Consider the following 22,345-nt stretch of genomic DNA (forward strand, 5'->3'; position numbering starts at 1 on the left):
ACTTAATTTTACATGAGTTTTTACTGGCAAAAACACCTTTACATGGCCTTCTTCAAATGAATTGTACAATCATGTAAAAGGGTGGCCTTTAAAAAAATTGAGAAATAATATTTCATGTTGTAGAGTAACAGAAGAAATGTCAATATGAGAAAAACAAAATAGAATTTACATGCTGATCTCACATTGATATGTCTTGATCTTACTTTATTAAACTCTGATGACATTACTGTGTGGAAGTTATTAAACTTTTCAGGCTTCTATCTATAAAGAAAATAAACCTTGACATATGGTTCACTAAACTAATTACAAATCTGACATTGCAGAAAAAGATAAAATAATTTGTTTACTTGGTGTGGTAGGCTATATAATGGCCCCCCAAGATGTCTATATCTTAATCCCCAGAACCTGTATGTTATTTTATATGACAAATGGGACTTAGCAGATGTGATGACGTTAAAAATCTCGAGAGGCATGATTAGCCTGGGTTAGCCGTGGGCCTAAGGTAATCACAGGGTTCTTAGGAGGAGAGAGAGTCAAAGAGAAAGTGATGTGACAGCAGAAAAAAGTACAAGAGGAGGCACGGAGGCTCACGCCTGTAATCCCAGCACTTTGGGAGGCCAAGGCGGGCATATCACGAGGTCAGGAATTTGAGACCAGCCTGGCCAATATAGTGAAACCCTGTCTCTATGAAAAATACAAAAATTAGCTGGGTGTGGTGGCACCTGTAGTCCCAGCTACTTGGGAGGCTGAGGCAGGAGAACCGCTTGAACCCAGGAGGCGGAGGTTGTGGTAAGCCAAGATCGCACCACTGCACTCCAGCCTGGGCAACAGAGAGAGACTCCATCTCAAAAAAAAAAAAAGTGCAAGAGGAGACAGATTTGAAGATGCTACACTGCTAGCTTAGAAGATGGAGGAAGAGCCCATAAGCAAGGAATGTAGGCAGCCCCTGGAAGCAGTTGGAGGCAAAGAAATGGATTCTCCGCTTGTGCCTCCAAGAGGCACCAACCCAAATGACACCTTGACTTTAGACTAGTGAGACTTATCTTGAACATCTAACTTTCCAAATTGTAAAAGAATAAATTTAACCCACTATGTCTGTGACAATTTGTTACAGCAACAACAGGAAATTTATATACTCAGGCAAAAACAACCTGTTTCATAGTAGCTTTCATTCTGACACAGATTCAAAATTAAGAAAATAATAAACAATAACAACAAAAAAAAAGTTTTGGGGGGTGGAGATGTATGAAAATACGTCCAATCACTCCAGGGACTCCAGGAAATTGAAAGCCTGCTTGGGAAGGACTAAAAGATATACAGGTGTCTTGGTGTATTAGTCCATTCTTGCATTGCTATAAAGAACTACCTGAAACTGGGAAATATATAAAGAAAAACTGTTTAATTGGTTCACAGTTCCACAGCCTGTATAGGAAGCACAGCTGGGGAGGCCTCAGGAAACTTACAATCATGGCAGAAGGTGAAGGGGAAGTAGGCACATCTTACATGGCAGGAGCAGGAGAAAGAGAGAGAAGGGGGAGTTGCTATACGCTTTTAAACAACTAGATCTCATGAGAACTCACTCACTACCATGAGAACAGCAAGAAGGGAATCCACCCCCATGATCCAATCACAATTTGCCAGTAGATTTGGGTGGGGACACAAATCCAAACCACATCATTTGGGTTCTACATCAGGAAACAACTCATACCTAACCACAAGAAGTTGACTTACAATGGTTGGATTTCCATTAAATTCAAGAAAAATACAAATGTTTGTCACTATTTGTAGATCAGAATTTTCAAAAGAAAATGCTACATAGTGGATGAATTCAATGCAATTAAGGAGTCAAGTGTCCTCGACTGGCAACCAGAAGGCTACATCTGGCAGTTGTACCATTTAGACTGTGGTCAAATCCCAAGTTCTTTTCTCTATGGTGAGAATGTGTCTTAGTCTGTTCAGGCTGCTCTAACACAAATACCACAAACTTGGAGTCTCACTTGGTCACCCAGGCTGGAGTGCAGTGGCATGATCTTGGCTCACTGCAACCTCCACATCCCAGATTCAAGCGATTCTTCTGCCTCAGCCTCCCAAGTAGCTGAGATTACAGGTGTGCACCACCACACCCAGCTACTTTTTGTATTTTTAGTAGAGACGGGGTTTTACCATGTTGGCCAGGCTGGTCTCAAACTCCTGACCTCAAGTGATCTGCCCGCCTCGGCCTCCCAAAGTGCTGGGATTACAGGCGTGAGCCACCTCGCCCGGCCAGCAATTTTAAATTACACAGTTACACATCATTAATCTGGAGGTTAGATTTTCTCTGCACTTCAGAATCTAAAACCAAATTGTCTTGCCACATCTAAACAAACTCTTACAACACCAAGCCCTTCCTTGCTCCCTTCCTTCTGTTTCATCCTCATTGACTCCTGCATAGCCATTTTGCCACGTTAGTGATTTTGCTTCCCAGTCTCTAGCACAAAAGAAGCAAAGAGGCTTTGAGAGTCTAGCACAGTGAAAAGGGGGGCAACTCACAGCCATTGCATAAATCATGTAAATCTTTGGCTGTGCTAGATAAACAATATTTTTGTATATATGTAGACTTCTTTATATATTTTATATATTTCTAGTATTTTTACCAAGGAAGGGAGGTATTCACAGCATGTCACCTGATAATGATGCACTTAGCAATGGGAAATTAACTTAAAAACATTTTATTTCTTAGTAAACACATTTCCTAAAAAGTTCCATCTATATGGCCTTGTTCGTGTATTTACTTTTGTCTAATATAGAATTTTATTTAATAATATGCTGTTTCTTAACAAAGGTAAAAGTAGTGAAATAAAATCAGGGTTTAGACTCATTTTATTACTATGTGGTTTGCCATTTGGTGAACTGTGTATCTAGTTCTTTATAATAGATATTATCAATCTAAAGAAAAAATTACCAATCTGCCCTTCAGCTGTCTAGTTTTAAGATTTGATGTCATTCATCATGCATATACAAATGTGCACACTAATGTGCACACATATGCATACATGCATACAAGTGCAAAAAACATTTACTCAAAAATAGATTTCAGTAGTGTGACTTCACAGCTGTTTTAGTTCTTTTTGGGTCATATTGATTGCAAAAAGTGAGGAAAATGGGATTTTTAAGGACTGCAGGAAGTTCTTAGTAGATAATTTGTATATTTTAGGAAGTTACATTAGCAAAAGAGGGGAGGATACTATGATCTGGCTTCGTTTATAAATCAAAGTTTCTACACAATAAGCTCAGTTGATTACAGCATGATGTAATCAAGCTAATGAGACAGCTCAGGTTCATATGCAAGACCATTAACTCTACAAAAGTAGGGGGACCCCCCCCCATTGTCTCATAAATGAATGCTGTTGTCATTAGTGGGTCAGAATGAAGTTAGCATTTATTGAGAACTCACTAAGTGACAGATACCCTGCTAAGAGCTGTTACAGTGACAGCATGCCACCAGCTGCTCCTTTGGGAATTTAAGCTTCAATCTTCTAAGAGAGGTTGTAGAAGGGAAAGTCTCCCACAGTAGTGACAAAGCCATGCATCACTCAGTACTGCCACTGCATGTATTGTTAAGTCCTATGGAAAAGGAAATTTATATGGAGAAGTAAACACTAATAGGCTGTGTATCCACATGCAGGCTGAAGGAGCAATTACTGTGGCCAGGGTCATGAGAACAGCAATAATTAGTGAGTCTCCAAAGGGAAGGTGCATCTTTAGGGGCCAAAGTACAAGCTGGAAGGGGGCCCTTCCTGCTTAACCAATCTCGAGAATTGGAGTTTGATTTTACCAAAGAGTTCATAGGTTTTCTTACATATTTAAGACCTTAATCTGTGTACCAATTTGATGAAATTAGTTTTATGAGTCTCATTTTGTTTACAAGAAATAAAAGTTTTACAAACATGTATTTTTCTTAATTTGTGGCTCAAGAGAATATGGATCATTCTACGAAAGCTCATTAGTGAGAAATAATCCAAAAGTTATGTTTGGGGCCGAGCGTGGTGGCTCACACCTGTAATCCCAGCACTCTGGGAAGCTGAGGCGGGTGGATCACCTGAGGTCAGGAGTTCCAGACCAGCCTGGCCAACATGGTGAAACCCTGTCTCTATTAAAAATACAAAAATTAGCTGGGTGTGGTGGTTGTATGCCTGTAATCATAGCTACTTGGGAGGCTGAGGTAGGAGAATCACTTGAACCCAGGAGGCAAAGGTTACAGTGAGACAAGATCATGCCATTGCACTCCAGCCTGGGCAACAGAGCAAGACTTTGTCTTGAAAAAAAAAAAAAAAAACCCAAAGTTACTTTTGAGTATTAGGGAGTACCACAGTTCTTAAGGGAGTCACCTCCTGTCAGATTAAATTGACAATCATCACAGATTAAATCTCAGTAGAAACACTGCACCATCTAGGTTGCAATAAAAATAGCCAATAGGTTTATACTTATGTTTATGATCTTACAAAGTTGGTGGTACAAACATCTCAATTTTTGTCACCCAGATCTAATTGCTTCACAACCAATGGTTGCTATGGGGAAAAAAAATCCAAATCTGTTCAGTAGGCACTCGCTTTTTTTCTTAGACTTAGAATCATTCTTTTAGTGTTGCTATCTAAACTCTTAGAAATGGGATAGAGGTCACTGAGCTTTGAACACTTGATTTCTAAATTCAACTTCTCCCAGTGAGAATACCTAATTAAAATTGTAAGATCACAGGTTGCCCTTTGTCTATGAAGACACTATTACCAATTCTCCCTCTTCCTCCCCCTATCCATTAGGATCCACTGAGAGTTGGTTAGCTGTGATTAATACTGTGATCTGTGACCATGAGTAGCTTGAAATTAACTGGTCCACATTGTAATCAAACCTCATTTGATCAACATGTTGTCTTAACCAGATGAGGCATTGTAAGTGCAGATAAATTATGTTAAAGAAAACCCCACAACTTGCAAATCACATCAACATTCTCATCTAATCAGTGAAACTGGAAGTTTATGTTTTATTGTACCATGTACAATCTAAAGCAATAGTTCTCAAACTTAGCTGCCCCCAAGAATCACCTCAGGCTTATTAAATAATAATCTCCACAAGGGACATTACTTTTTTGTTTCTTTGTAAAGCTTCTCTAGGAAAATCTGGTGTGAAGCTAGATTGAAAAACACCAAAGCACTGGCCACACTTCTTTTGGAATAGCTTTTAAAAATCTGTAACACTCTTGTATAGCCTTAATGATTACAAACTTTCATTTCTTTGAAAATGGCTTACATTAAGTTTTTTTGTTTCTTTCTTGAGAGTTTCGCTCTTGTTACCCAGGCTGGATGGCAATGGTGAGATCTCGGCTCACCACAACCCCCGCCTCCCGGGTTCAAGTGATTCTCCTGCCTCAGCCTCCTAAGTAGCTGGGATTACAAGCATGTGCCACTATGCCTGACTAATTTTGTATTTTTAGTAGAGATGGAGTTTCTCTATGTTGGTCAGGCTGGTCTCAAACTCCCGACCTCAGGTGATCCGCCCACCTCGGCCTCCCAAAGTGCTGGGATTACAGGCGTGAGCCACCGCGCCTGGTGGCTTGCATTAATTTTTAATTAGCTCAAGGGAAGTCTGGAGAATATGGATGCCTTATTACAAGCTTGGATAACACTAATTTTGGTAAACAAACAAACAAAAAGTAAGGACTCATGAGTATTGCGTAAGAGTCTGTAGGCAAGCTTAAGAGGAGAATCTTTAAAATGGGACGAACACAGTATGTATACAGACTTTCCTGCCCCGAGGGGTAGCCTCCTCAGCACCCTCTTCCCCCATCAGATGTAGACGTTGCAATAGGTTTGTGACCGTCTATTTTATAGTCACACACATACACTGGTTGCCTATTGCTAGAATTGCACTGGGACAAATGCAAATTCTGTCCTTTTCCTCACTTGATTTCACTCTTTAGGTAAGTTTCCTCAGTCTCTTTCAGTCTACAATTCCACTCCATTAGAAAAATCTTTTTTTAATACAGAACATAGTATAGAAAATAAAAAGTTTCATTCTGTAGGTATTGATATCTGACATCAGTTGTATAAACTTATGAGAAAGAAAATACTTTATACCATATACCAATATGCCTAGCTAATATTGCCAATTTTTTGTGAAGGATCTATAAAGTTATACAAGATCAAGTTCTCCAAAAACATTTTCTAATAAAACAATGCAAACTTTCACCAAAATACGTGCCAAGAAAATCTACCTTCAGATTCAAATTCAATTTTCAAGGTTCTGTGCAGTCTGCCAAAACAGCCGGTAACTGGGGACACACGCTTTTAAAAGCACAGGTTTGAGAATTAAAAGACTTGGGTCCAAATTCCTGCACCCCATTAACTATTAGTGGGATTTTGTAAAAATTTTTATGTCACTAAGCCTGAGTTTTTTCATAGGATCTCCATAGGACCAAATGATCTAATACTGGTCAAGTTCTTATCACAGAGATGCTATGCAAGAGGGCTTAGAAGTCAGCATTTAACACAATATGCCGGCTGGGAACAGTAGCTCATGCCTGTTATCCTAGCGCTTTGGCAGGCCGAGGCAGGAGGATTGCTTCAGCCTAGCGGTTTGACGGCAGCCTAGGCAACACAGCAAGACCCTGTCTCTACTTAAAGCAAAAAAAAAAAGCTTGCATGATGACGTGCACTTGTGCTCCCAGCTACTTGAGAGGCTGAGGTGGGAGGATCGCTTGAGGCCAGATTGAGGTTGAGGGTGTAGTGAGCCACAATCATGCCAGTGTACTCCAGCCTGGATGACAGAGCAGGATGCGGTACACACACACACACACCACACACACACACACACACACACACACCCATCTGCAACCACATAAGAGCTGGTATTTTCCATTTTTTACCTACAGTCAACTATCAAGTAACTTCTATTTATAAAATTATCCTTATTCTATGTCATAGCCCCAATAGTGCAGTACAAATTTCAATTTGTGAAGTTCAATTCTTTTAAAGATTTTCTTTCAAGACACTTAGTGATCATTTAGCACATTCATCTGAGATTTACTGAGTGCCTACACCCACTACATACCAGACATCGTGCTGAGGCATTTATTCAAGAATCACAACTGCAGAAAGAATTCTGAGACTGAGAATTTTAATTTTCCCACATTGCAATAAATCTTGTATGCAATAAAGTTTATTAGTTGAACTGTCCTGTTATTAAAATCTTGAAATTTGACAATTTCATTGTTACTAAAAAATACACAAGTTTTACTTTGAGCTCCTCATGTATAATTTTAAAGCTATTTTTGCATGGATCACTCGAGGTCAACTTAGACCCTAAAACTGAGCATCAAATTACTTAAATGACACGCTTACAAATTTGCCATTTCTAAAATTAAATGCAAGGGTTTCAAGACATCCTAGTTGTTTTTCTCCTGAGAGCTAGCGTAATGGCCAATCTCTGTATCATTACCTGTTAAATTTATCTGCCATTCTTACGTCTCTTCTTCCTTCTGGCTAATTTGACATAGGAAAGGCACGCAAAGGAAAACATTTTGTAAAATTGTAGATTTGAATTTAAGGTACATACCTATCTGTGGTACCCACTTAAGTATGTAAAACTTTCTCTAAAATTGTAGGAGACAAAGCGCCTATTTTCTTTTCAATGGACACATTCCAGAATAGCAGCAATCACCTTCCCCGTTTTCCTTCCTACCAAAAGTTGGTATCAGCAAATAATGTAAAGCTAACAAAAACGTGCAAAATTCCATATTGCAATGCTTCAAGTATTAACTTTAGTTTGTCACATTACTATTCATGTGAATGAGGTACAAAATAAATGAAAAATTTTTAATATGGAAAATCGTGTCAATTTGTAACATGGAATATGGATAGGATTAAACCTAGGTCCAACTCCTGGCTCTGCCATTTCCTACTGGCAACCTTGGACAACACTGGTATAATGACAGTTATCTCACATAAAGCCAGTATGACAACTAAATATACATAAAATATTCAGAATAGTATCTGGCATATGATAAGCACTTAAATGTTAACATTTCTAATTATTTCTGCTTTGAGGACTAGAAATGACTTCTAATTTTGCTGACCTGAAATGTTTTTTAACATTCCTATTTATAGAATGCAAAATACTATGCAACATATAGTAAAATACATGACCTACAATTGATATGTAACAGCTTTCCTTCCAAGATTGACACAATATACCATATACTTTATAAAAAATTATTCTATAAAAGTCTTAAGTTACAGTAGACAGGCAAAGATAAAAATCTTTAATACTAGTTACTGAAAATGAGTATCTTACACTGTAAACATTAAAACTGTTTTCCAAATTGAGGAATTAAATAATACTTAGAAACCTAAGATGATGCCAGTGTACTAGTCTTCTAGAGATGTAGGCATAATCTTAAAATCCGTTCTAGGCCTTTCCTGCTACCCAACATATCCGGTGAACAAAACATCAACAAACAGTGCTTCACTATGAGAAGGATTCTTACCAAGAAGGCCTATCATCAGCATCTTGGGGGTTTGATAGTACATAATTACAATGCTACACAGGTGACTCTAGCATACCTTTAGAAAGGCATGCATCTCTTCACCATTCCCTTTTTAAATTCACTGACATAAAGAATCCTTGCAATCACAACCACTTTTTGTGAGGCTGTGCGTTCCCTAATTGCAATGAATTTTCAGTCTTTAAATAATGTTAACGATTCAAAATAAACACTGCCCTGGACTTGATAATGAAGGCAGAGAATTACACTTTAACAGTTACTGAAGAGATGACGTCATTTTTGCAGTTGAAAAACTATGTATCCACCCTCCTAAAAACTCTTCTAATAAATCACCAAAATTTCTCTGTACCAACAGGATGGAATGGTTAGGATGCATTTTTTTTCAAATTAAAGCATTAAAAACTGAGAAAAAATAGCATCTGTGACCTCTTGCTAAAAAGAAAGCAATGTTAAATGTATTTTGTTATAACCTTTATGACCTAAAATAATACTTATGCGGTCAAACACATAAACATTTTGTGTGACCAATTTTTTCAGTGCAGCATCACATCGCCAGCAATCTCCAACCATTCAAATCAACTTCAATTCAGAAATGTTTTACAGCTACACTTGAGACAATGATGTAAACTTAAACTTTACTTTTAATGGCTTAAACTAGCATTAAAATGTTTAATGTCTCACTTAGGAGATTTCAAATAAAGTTTTTACATCGTTCGTGTTTACTAACTCGACAATCTGAGCTGTGCTGTTTTCCCAGGTGTTAAATATCATTTAATTGGGAAATGAAAGCAATAAAAAAATTCTCAAACATGAACTACCATTACTTTCCTATAAACACCTTACCATTACAGAAAATTTCCAATTATGTCAAAATCAGAAGGTGAAACCCTTAGCTTTCCATGTTACACCTGACTTAGTACTGCTCAAATATGGTAAAAGTGTCCTGAGAATAATGTTCACAATATTTTTCATTGGCATCTTAATTGCATCATGTAGAAAGTGGAAAATGTAGAGATAAAGAGCACAAGGCTTGTAATTCCACAGTACAGATGGAGACAAAATTGCAATAAAAGCATATTTGCAAGTCTAAAAGGAAAATTATAACCCAAGACGCATGGGGAAAAATATTTATGTGGAGTTTTTAATCCATATTAGAATTCAGTTGTTGTAACTTGACCATCAATTTAAACAGAAACCATCTTCTGAGACATACATTCTAATAAATGTATCAACAGTACTGATAGTCAATGAAGGGTCAATTTAAACTTATTAGTAACATTTCATTTTTCTATCCAACAGAAATCTATAGTGGTTTGCCCCATTACATATCTGAAACATTGTCTTATGAAAACAAAATGAAACAAAATTAAATAAAATTGAAGATAAAAATACTCTGGAAGCACAGGATATCTGACAAGAATCTTCAGCACAAAGCACATCTTTGAAAACGTGAAACGATGACTCTTTGGAGGACAATAGCTAAATATCCAAGAATCATCAGGTTTGAGAAATATTGCTTAATCACTTTCCAAAACACAGTTAGCTGCAAGAATTGAAGATTTCATTAAAACTATCAAGGTCATCATATTTATTGCATCTTTAGTTTGCATTTTGAAACAGAAAATTAATAGTGCACCACAGCTTCACCAAAATATATATTTAGGGGCAGGGAGGACCTACGATATTTATAAACAAAGTATAGACTGTATGTGCTTTTCAGAGGGGCTGAATTAAATATAACCAGCTGCCAACTTTGTGCTCTGACACACTTGAATTAGTGGGTATGTGTATACTAAATTCATTATTTTTGTCTACAATAAATGAAATAAAAACACCACCCTATACAATCCACTATTAGCAGTGAGTACAACAGCAAAAAAATTATTGTACAATTTATACATACTAAAATATTTTCTTTCTCTAGAAATAACTCAGAACAAAACCTAATCATTATAAGACTTAATTTGGGAAATCTCAAATTACAACAGGGAAAAACCAAATCAGGATGTGTACTTGAGCCCAAAACAAAGGTTCCTGGTCATAAGGCTAGAAGATTAGTAAGTGCAAGTGGTAGAATACAGCATGCTCAAATTGTATGCTTGGGTCTTTGTATATTCATCAAACCTTTCAATTAAATAAGACTAGCTAAAGAAATGTCTTCAGAGCAAGATAACTGGGAATTCTGCATTTCTTTTGCCATTTTTGTTACCCAACTTACACAATGCGCAAAGTGCTAAGCAACACTACAAAACACATTTACATCAACACTGAAGACCTGGGGAAATGAAATCCAACAATTTTATTGTAATAAGCTGTATTTTCTAAATTTCTCTTTTATTTTCCTGTTTTCATACAGTAAAGAAAACAAAACGCAGCACATTCACATTTTCCCGAGGAACTGTAAAGATGATCTCTACAGGGATAAACGTTGTAAAGCCTGAAGCTCAATCAACTGATGTTGAAAACTCTCAAAGGGAGTAAAGGCTTGATCTCAATGGTCTAGAACATGTACTGTAATTTAATAGAAGAGATGGTCGTCTTAATATTTAATGATTTAAAAGAACTTCCCAGTCCATGCGAAGAGTAGAGTCCAAGAATAAATCAAATTTCTGAACGCATTTTATGCTACATATGTGTATACTTTGCGATCCTCAGGTGTTCGTGCCAAATATTCTCTCTCAATAAGTCCTTCAATACGTTTCTTAATAACAACTGGACTTGGTAAGAATCGCGCCTTCAATTGCTGAGTTACCTAAAAAAGAAAGTAGATAGTATTTTTATATAAACACATAAAAATTCCTATCTTTGAACAGAACTGATAATGTCATTTTAACACTCAGAGACTGAACTTTACTAACTGGATTACCAAAGCTAAAAGCACAGAAACTTTAAAAAGGTTCTGTTTGAAAATGTAATATTATGGTTACAACACACTTCCTCAAATCAGAATGAGAATGCTAAAATGGATAGCAGTTGAATAGCTGAATTAGTTGGAATTATGGTAGTGTGAGTATATGCCACCTATAGTTTAACCGTTTTGATGCCGTTATCTACTGACTTCTGGGTTATACTCAAAACTCACAGAACTTGGGTAGCCTATGTATTAAAGAACACAAACTCTGGACTCAGAGTACCTGGATAAACTCAGCTCTACCACTACCAGCTCTTGGGACCTTGGCCCACTGGTGTGTACACTACATGTGTTAACAGACGTAATGCCTTAGAATAAAGAATAATAATGCCCAATCATAGTAAGTGCTTCTGTTGTTTTTTTTCCAAGTACTATCAGGATTCTAAGTACTGTGCTATATATAATAAAAAAACAGTAACTAAAGCAGCAGTCATAGTCTGTCTATGCACTATTCATCAGTCATTTTGCATATATGAGTTTATTTAATTTTTTTTTTTTGAGATGGAGTCTTGCTCTGTTGCCCAGGCTGGAGTGCAGTGGCACAATCTCCGCTCACTGCAAGCTCCGTCTCCCGGGTTCCCACCATTCTCCTGCCTCAGCCTCGCGAGTAGCTGGGACTACAGGCGCCCACCACCATGCCCGGCTAATTTTTTGTACTTTTAGTAGAGACGGGGTTTCACCGTGTTAGCCAGGATTGTCTCGATCTCCTGACCTTGTAATCTGCCTGCCTCAGCCTCCCAAAGTGCTGGGATTACAGGTGTGAGCCACCGTGCCCGGCCTATTTAATGTTCTTAACCCTGCAAAATAAGTTGTCTCATTTTACAAATGAGGAAAATAAAGCCGGAGAAGAAAACTGACATCAACTAGTAGTAAATAACAGAGCCAGCAGAGATTAATCTAAACCTTCTGACCTCAAAGTCCATGTTCTTTGCTCTAATGCATCCATGAGCCAGCTTTGCTTTTACTCTTGTTGATCAGTTCATTTCCCAAAGCCATAATGGATTGATAATTCTTTGGAATCTGAAAATTCAGCACTTCATTCTGCAACTACAATTTATCACCCTTCCAGGATTATCACTCCTGTATCGAAAAACTTGCTCTCAACCCATCACCTGAGATCTCCCACCCTTTGCCCTTCTTTTCTTCCAGCCTATTAACAGCTCCTATCGACTTGCTCTCTCCCCTGTAACAGAGCCTAAACTGCATTCAAGATCACTTCTCTTGAATGCTGTACTCTCAACAGGACCTTCTACTCCTGATTCTTTTGGTCCTATCCCATAAACACTATTTGATTAAACCTATATTCTTTATGTACTACATCATTATCAACCTACCACAGAGCTCTCTGCTGAGTAAAGATGTAGTTGTTACATCATTTGTGTATGCCAGGAGTCAGCAAACTGCAGTCACAGGCCAAATACACCCCACTGCCTGTTTCTGTAAAATTGTACTGAAATACAGTCACATGTATTTATTTATTTTTTATTAGTTTTTTTTTTGAGATGGAGTCTTGCTCTGTTGCCCAGGGTGGAGTACAATGGCACGATCTGGGCTCACTGCAACCTCCGCCTCCCGGGTTCAAGCAATTCTCCTGCCTCAGCCTCCCGAGTAGTTGGGATTACAGGCACCCACCACCAGCTAATTTTTGTATTTTCAGTAGGACGGGGTTTCGCCATGTTTGTCAGGCTGGTCTTGAACTCCTGACTGCAGGTGATCCGCCCACCTTGGCCTCCCAAAGTGCTGGGATTACAGGCATGAGCCACCGTGAGTCACATGCATTTATGTATTATCTATAGCTGCTTTCATGCTACAATTGGCCATTTACAAAAACATCTGCCAATCTTTGGTGTAGACTAGCACAAATTTATAGTATTCAAAAATTCAGCAAGTTCCTGAGCACCATTCTTCGACAAGTATTATTTCAAATTTCTGACAATCCCCTTAAACTCCTCAACCCAGTCCTGCACCAAGCTCATATCGGGTTTCACACAGAGAAAAGAAGCCATTTCAATTTGAAGTTCTTCAAATTCCCACCCTACACATGTACATTTATCCATACTTACACCAAATCTTGCTTAGCACATACCCCTGCACCCTGCCCTAGGTTCTCAGGAAGAGGCACGTTCAGTAACATGTATCAGTACACTACCATCATCATACTCTCTATACAATCCTCACCTTTCCTTTTCTAGAATGTGGTATTTATCCCTTCATCTCATTTGTTTCAATTTGTTTTTAAGAATCTGTTCTTTATTCGTAGGATATAAACATGCTCAGTATCCTCCCATTTTGGGGGGGAAAAAGCCCAAACCCTTCAACTCTACGCTGAATCCTCTAATACTGCTCTGCCCTTTCCCTTGAGCCAACACCTCAAAGAATAAGCCACTCTTGGTGGTTTCCACTTCCATTTCCTTCTCAAGGCACTACCATTGGATATCCACTTTCACGAGTCCAATGAAAATGTCTGAGAAAGCTAACCTGTCACGTAATTGCCAAAGTAAGTGTTTATTCAACTTGGTTTTTTTTCCATGATTTTTGATTATTACTGACCACTCACTCCTTGTAATTCTCTTCCCTTGTCATAGGACACTGTCATTTTCTTTTCCTTCTAAAGCAGTGTTCTCAAATTTGAAAAAACATCAGAATCACCTACAGCTCGTGTTAAAAAACCACTGTTGGGCCCTATCCTCAGAGTTTCTGATTCAATTCTCAGGCTCTGGTGGAACCTAAGAATCTGTGTTTCTCATGAGTTCCCAGGTGATGCTGAGGTAGCTGCTCCAAGAACCACACTGTGAAAACCAGTGCTCTAAAGAGTTTCTGTTGTTAAACTCACCGTTCCTAAAATGATAAAGGAGGGGTCTATCCCATAGTTCTTTCTTGCGCTCCATGCTAACACTGAGCAATTTAATCCACACCTGTAATTTAAACTGCATTCTCATACAGCTAATTCCCAATGCAACTTCTAGCCCTCATGTCTATTGTCTTCCACCTGCCCCTGGATGTGCCAATACACAATAAAGTCAACTTGTACAAAACAGTATTAAGTGACATCTGGACCACAGTGGCACATTACATTACCCTTCTCTTTTTGGTTAAAGAAACAACTCTGTATCTATTCATTCAAGCCAGAAACCTAAAAGGCATCTTCAACTTCTCCCTCTCACATCCCATTATCAATCAGTAAGGCCTGTCAATTCTACTTCCCAATTATCTTGATTCAGCTTTCTACCCTCTACCAATACTTTACTCAGGTCCTAATCCTCTCCCACCTATCTTAATGGCTTCTTAAGGGGTCTTCCCCTCCTTAGTTTCCCAATTTGTAAAATGAAAGCATTTAATGAATGGTAACCATCATTAATTTTTAGAAGGGAGTCTACACAAAGGTATTAATAGCAGTGAAAATCTTTTCTTAATACTTCATGTGACAATATTCTACTATCATTTTTGTTATAAACACATTGGTTCTGAGTGTGTGCACATATTTGGATGTATCACTATGTTTAGTTACCAAGTGAGTGCCATACATTTCATAAGTGTTACATCACTAGGATTTCTTAATTGTAAAATTGTTTTTAAAATTAGTTGAATAATTTTGTTAATAATGTTACTGTTTTTTCTATATTAGCCCAGTAGTGAAGAGTCCTCACCTCCGCTACTAGAACATTGTGCTGCATCTTCTTTCTAGATTTCATTATCCGCACTATAGCAGCTTCTATCTCATGTTTTCTGTCGTCGTCTACTTTCTGCCTTGTTTCTTTCCTCTCTGGGTCGGATTCACCTTGTTTGGCAGCAACTAAAATAGAAATAAAGGCATTTATCATAAATCTAATTTTAAAATTTGGTTTACAAGCAAGCTTATTATAATTCAATGTAATCCACAGATAAAAACCAATTTCAGCCTCTGAATATACACACTTATTAATTTAAGTACACATTCAAAAACTATCTCGTTTAATGTTTACTTGAATACTAAAGTATCCTTTTCAAAAATGAGGAATTTAACTTTGAGGTAATAAAGTCGATTTTGTTTTTATGCAGAATATAATTTCTTACCTGGAAGAAAAATAGTAGCTGAATATATTCAGCAGTAAAATTACCAGTAAATAATTTTCATTGCTTATGACTGTCAGAGGTCAACTGATTATTTTATTACCATGGCTCCAAGCTAAAACTCACCAAAAGTACCTCAGATAGGTGAGTATCTGTTGTCTTACTAACTCAAAATGTAGCTGTAATCTCTAAGGCTTTATGAGGAGACAAGAGCATGTACTGCCAAGATTCAGTCAGTGAAATAAATAATTTAAAAGTACCACTAGGATGTCAGTTCCTCAAATCTCCTTGCCAAAACTCTCCCTAGAGTTCTGTTATCTAACCACTTCTTGTCATATATTTTATTATGCTTTTTATGTCACAACCTCATCACAAATTCATACCAGATTCCAATCTTTAGGAGTCTTACTCTATTCTTCCCTATAGTCTTCAAAGCAACTGTTAAGGGAAATACAGAAGTCTTCTTCTCCTGCAACTCTGCTCTGAATGAAATAGCAGAAAAAGAAAACTGGTGTTTTATTCGTTCATCAAAAGGAGATAGATGTGAAGTTTCTGGAGGTAAAAACTGTAAAATTGCAAAGCAGCACATGGGGCACTGCTGACTGAGGCATGGGCATAGATAGCCACGAGACAGCAGACTGTACAATTTACAAGATCATTCTGGTGCGCGTACCCATTCAGCTGTTTCTAATTAGAATCCTTTGGATAAAAATACTGCTTTCGGTGTCATTTCCCAAGTGTAAGATAATCAATATCTTAGTAAAAAAAAAAATTCGATGAAAATAATCTACTAAGAATGATGCTTATGATGCTTTTCCTCAGAAGTTATGTCATGAAAAAAAAAGAAGTACTGGTTTAAATGGAACTAAAAACACATAAAAATTAAATGTAATGTGGAAATCTTGATGGAATCACGGATCCAAAAAGTGAGATATAAACGAAATTTTTGAGACAACTGAGGCAATATGGGTGGTAAATAGATGACATGAAATTAATTTTCTTGGATATGATATAGGAGATGTGTGCTAAAGCTTTTTAGGGGGAAACTGCTGAGATATTTGTAAATTAACTTCAAATGCTGTAGCAAACACACACACATACACGTGGAGGAAGGCAGGGAGAAAGACAAAATTCTAATGACTGGTAAACGTAGGTCACAGCCATATTGATGTTCATTATAGTGCTTTTCACTTTGTGGATTTGAAAATAAAAAATACAAAGTTGCAGAGAAAGAAGTAATTGTTTACAGAATCCCTTTGGCTCATCTGGATGTGGTCACCTAAATAAGTGTCTTCTTAAATACCTGCAGAAAAACATAGATGTGCAGATTGTGCTGATGATTCAAAATGAGTATTCTTTTTAAATGTGAGGGGAGGGGCTCACTCTGGAGCCTAACACAATACTCCTCACTTGAGTGCAGCAGAAGGGGTTGTTGTGAAAGTGCCTATATATGACCTACATGCACGTTGGGGGATGGAATTTGAGAAAGGCAGGTGGTGGTGGTGGTGGTGGTGAAGACTGTCAACTCTGGAAATCCCCCCCAGATTACAATTAATCTAATTCTTTTCAAAGGCTGTGTTATTTTAGTAATTCCTTTAACTTCTTTGCATGAACTTTTACTACTGGCTACAGTAAAAGCAGCATAAATAGGTAGAGTCTGAGTCTTTGAATATTTGATTATGTTACTGAGCCTCTGACAATAAAACCAATGTGGTCACAATATTTACCACCAAAGAGAAAATTTTGACTTAAACTACGAGTAAGAGCCAAGATCATTTAAAAACCATTCCCAAGAAAAAAACATTGGTTTGTAGAATTTTATTGCTGAAAAGAACTTTTAAGCTCCTCTAGTGAAATTCTTCATCATATATATATTTGTTTTGAACATACCTAAAACACTACATACACATACTCCAGATACACATGTAAGTGTGCACACAACACGAAAATCTAAAAATCTGTGAAGATTTTTTTTTTTAAACATAATACTAATATCTGGTATTATTATTGCTGGACATGATAGAATCTGGGATAACAAAGACTGTTACTTATTTAGGGTACAGTAGGGTGAGGGTAAGGTAATCCAGATAAATATTCCCACATATTTTGCTCTAATTCTAGGATACAAATGAGCCGTAAAATCCAAAACCTGCATCTGCCCAAATGTATAAAGTAGTTATGTCTTGTATTGGAAGAAAAATAAATTTTAATCCATGACACTGGCTAGCACAGTTTTGTTTTATTCTTAATATATATTTATGTCAAGACATGGGCTAATCTTGGCTAATGCAGATTACTATGATATAGTTTACAACTACAAGACAAAGGGGGCAAAGCCTTGCCAGAGACACTACTCTGCTCTACAAAGTATACAGACAAAACAAAAAGATCACAATGAAAAACAAAAATTTAAGTGTGCATATAAAGCTCTAGAATCCATGTACTCTGGTAATCAATTGTATATTTAACATTACTTTTAAAAAGACTATCATAATATACAATATAAGTAACTTTTTTTTAAAATCAACAAATCACAGTCATTTAAAAGATTTATTTATCTTAGGACACTGTTTTATTGCACACATATTTGGCTATAACGAATATATTAGTGCTAGGAAGCCTATCTAATACTAGTTTTTAAGCCAAGTAGCAAACAATTAGTTTTAAACATCAATCAGCAAGCAAGGGTGGAGTGCCTTTTTTCCCCTTTAAATACACAGAAAACAAGCATCTTACATTATGTTAAATGTTTAATGAATAAAATTTTCATTATCAACTTATATGGCTCTATTAAAAATCATTCACATCAGTATCATTTCTATGTTTTTAAATTAAAGATGATATGGGTTTTAAGATTTTGAAACAAAAAATATTTATCAAAATATAAATAGCAACATCCAACTTTTATATAGGTCTCCCAATTCTGAAAAACCTCTAAATCAGCTTTAAAATTAGACTTCCACTGACTATTAGTTAACAACTTAAAAACAATTTTAAGTACTAATATGTTCATGAACTGTATTCTATTTATTGAAAAACATGGAAAGAAGTACTTTGTTCACACTATAAATTACTTTTTAAAATGCTTACTGTACTTGGATTCAAATGCATTTTGATACAAATACTTATCAATAAAAGCTGCTTTCTTAAGCCTAAGTATCATGCAGCACCAGAAAAGGAGTATTTTTAAAAGAAATCCAACAGATGAGATTTTTTTTCTAAAGAGAAAAATATATAATTTTTTGACAGGAAAAATATAATTCCAGATACCTGTTTGAATCTTGACTCTGTGTAGTTTGGATGTGAATTGATCATTAACTGTAAATATATGACCATTTTCTATTTCCTTTGATTTGGGTTCTTTTGTAAGAACCCGCTGTGTTGGTTTACCACAGGCGAGGGACTGTAGGGCTCTAACAAGCTCTCTTTCAGGGATATCTGTCTCTTGCTGAATTTCCTGAAATTTCATCAGATTAACATAATTAGACTTTTTGAAAGATTAAAGTTAGTTAATTAGCAAGTCAACCAACCAAGCAGTACTTAAAAAGAGGTAATTCCATTATATAAATAATGCACAAAAAAGAATTCTCTTGAGTATTATGCTACATCATTAAAATCTTATTATTTGAACAAACGAGAGGAAAGGGTGATTCAAGTTATAAAATATTTAAAAAACATGTACTTTTTTGATTCAGGAGATACAATGGCTAATCTAAAAATGTTATCCAGCAGAGATTATCAGGAACCTGCTTTAACATTTAGGTAAAAATAAAGTGTTAACCAACATATAATTGCTAATTTTATAAATATTTTACAATGTTCCATCCAAGTTTATCTAGACTACTCTTTTGCTTAGTAATTTCTTTTATAGAAAAAAGGAAGGTAAGCCTGAGCTCAGGCCTTCTACCATACAATCAAAATTTACCCTCCAAACTGACCATATGTATTGTATGCTTCTATGACCAAATGAAGAAAAAAAAAAAAAAAACCTGGAAATTACATTACACATAAAAATCAACAAGCAATCTGTTTTGAAGTTCAGGTAATAATCTTTTCGGCGTATTATGAATAGTGATGTGAATGGTATGAACAAAGTGTAATACTAGGGGAGAAAAAGCAGCTCGGGAAAGAATGCTGTGTAATTTTAAATTCACTATTCTGTCAGTGGGACAGCAAGAAAACTGTACAGTTATATGATTTAGTCTCTACATGTCTATAGTGATACATGATTAAGTAAAAGTCTTGACACTAGGATTTATTGCTTTGATGCACTGTATACAGCTGTCTCTTTCTCAAAAGCAGCTTATGAAGAGTGGGCATGAAGATGGCGATATTCAGATTATATGAGTAACTGATCTGGAGAGTCAGTCATTCTCTCTAGACAAGTCTTTGAGCAACAGTTCTGTTCTCCTAAAAAACTGTCAGGTAGGCAAGGATTCAGAGAAATATGATTTTCAGTGATTATGCATATTCATTTTCTTCAAATAATCTCTGGTTATATCTACCTACTTTAGACATTTCAAATAGTATAAATGCTAATCCCAGAAAATAGATACTATTATTAGAATGAAGATGTTTATTATTACATACATGCTAAAAGTGATTTATTTACATACTTTAGTTATTGCTTAATCATATTCAATGAACCAGAAATACCTTAGGTGGTATTTTAAGATTACAGATACTCCCCAGAGGTAACTATTACCAAAAGTATTTTATAAAAGTCAGTCCTAAAACCTTATAGTGGGGAATTCTTAGCTGCTTAAGAATAGAATGAAATGCCCCTAAAGTCATAAGGTTGTATACATAATGAGAGAGTTAAGCATAACAGTAGTTAGTATACTAGACATCTTTCTATTAGAGTTAGGAACAAGATAAGGATGCCTATCTTTACTATTACTATTTTACCCGCACTCTGGTAATCAATTATATATTTAACATTACTTTTTATAAGTAATGTTTTCCTATTCATCTATATATACACATGAATACAAGTATATGCATATACTTGAACGTACATGAACACATCCACCTATACACCAGTATTAGTGTTAAATGAGATCATAACATGAATTTTTCTATTAATTTCTTCAGATTTTTCAGCTAGCAAAAAGAGATTAAAGCTACAAGGAATTCCATAGTACTGTTCTATCATGACACAAGTGGAGATTTAGACTGGATCCAATGTTCTGTTGGTACATGCATTTCTGACTTTGAGCACAAAAGCCTGTTTTTCAGAAACAAATTTCTAGAAATGGACTTGCTTCCTCAAAGTTATAAATATTTTATATTTGTGCCAAGCACAGTTGCTCATGCCTGTAATTCCAGCACTTTGGGAGGCCAAGGTAGGAAAATCACTTGAGCCCAAGAATTCAAAATCAGCCTGGTCAACATAGCAAGATCTGCTCTCTACCAAACATTTAAAAAATAGCCTGTAGTCCCAGCTACTCATGAGCCTAAGGTGGGAGGATGGCTTGAACCTGGGAGGTCGAGGTTACAGTGAGACATGATAATACCACTGCACTGTAGTCTGGGCAAGAATGAGACCCTCTCAAAATTTTTTTTTTTAGTATTTGACAAATACTAATGAACTGCTTTCAAGTTGCTTAACAATTTAACCCCCCACAACAATAGCATATGAATATCCACTCCCTCACACCCTCTTCAACACCAGATTTTCTTTTGCTCATGTTTGGCTAAAAATGAAATCTCATTATTTTAATTTGTACTTCTCATGACCACTACGGGAAAAAATATTTTTATATTTACAGGATATCTGTAATCTTCTATGCTTTCTCTATCTATATTCCTTCATGTTTTTATACTCAATTGTCTTCACACTGATTTACTGATGCTCTTTATAGATTATGGTTTTCAATTTTTATGTTATAAATAATTTCTCCTAGTCTATTTTTAACTTAATATATCTCATCATATAGATGTGTTATCACTTATGTGGTTAAATCTGTTAATCTTTTCCTTTGTTATTTTTGTAATAAATTTTTAAAAAGACATTTCTCACATTAAGGTTACCAAAATATTCAAAATTTTCTTCTATTATTTATATAGATTTGCACTTATATTTAGATTTTCACATTTATCTGGAATTTTATATTTGATGTGATCCATGGAATTGAGGTCTTAATACTACCCTCTTCTCACTCCCACAAATAAAAAAACAATTAAATTCAGTTTTTAAAAATGACAAATTTGAGATCTGGCAAGATGGTCAAACAGGAACAGCTCCAATCTGCAGCTCCCAGCGAGGCTAACACAGAAGGTGGGTGATTTCTGCATTTCCAACTGAGGTACCTGGTTCATCTTAATGGGACTGGTTAGACAGTGGGTGCAGCCCACAGAGGGTGAGCAGAAGCAAGGCGGGGCGTCACCTCACCTGGGAAGCACAAGGGGCTGGGGAACTCCCTCCCCTAGCCAAGGGAAGCCCTAAGGGACTGTGCTATCTGGCCCAAATACTACGCTTTGCCCACAGTTTTTGCAACCCACAGACCAGGAGATTCCCTTGTATGCCTACACCACCAGGACCCTGGGTTTCTAGCACAAAACTGGTCGGCTGTTTGGGCAGATACCAACTTAGCTGTAGGAGTTTTTTTTCTTATCCCAGTGGCAGCTGGAACCCCAGCGAGAGAGAACCGTCCACTCCCCTGGAAAGGGGGCTGAAGCCAGGGAGCCAAGTGGTCTTAGTGGATCCCGCCCTGACAGAGCCCAGCAAGCAAGCTAAGATCTACTGGGTTGAAATTCTTGCTGCCAGCACAGCAGTCTAAAGTCAACCTGGGACACTCAAGCTTGGTGTGGGGAGGGGCGTCCACCATTACTGAGGCTTGAATAGG

General features: G+C 36.7%; 1 protein-coding gene across 1 annotated transcript in view; it reads right to left on the reverse strand.

Annotated features, from left to right (window-relative positions):
• Positions 1-10,816: 10,816 nt before the first annotated feature.
• The window catches only part of CUL3 (cullin 3), a 113,722-nt gene continuing 102,193 nt past the window's right edge, over positions 10,817-22,345 (reverse strand). The window contains exons 14-16 of the mRNA XM_030802796.1: positions 18,768-18,954; positions 15,095-15,240; positions 10,817-11,288 (exon numbers count right to left, since the gene is read on the reverse strand). Coding sequence (XP_030658656.1) covers positions 11,157-11,288; positions 15,095-15,240; positions 18,768-18,954 — 465 coding nt within the window. The 3' untranslated portion in view covers positions 10,817-11,156. The remainder of the gene's footprint in view (positions 11,289-15,094; positions 15,241-18,767; positions 18,955-22,345) is intronic.

Source organism: Nomascus leucogenys, chromosome 22a (assembly GCF_006542625.1).
Source record: "Nomascus leucogenys isolate Asia chromosome 22a, Asia_NLE_v1, whole genome shotgun sequence".
NCBI lineage: Eukaryota > Metazoa > Chordata > Mammalia > Primates > Hylobatidae > Nomascus > Nomascus leucogenys.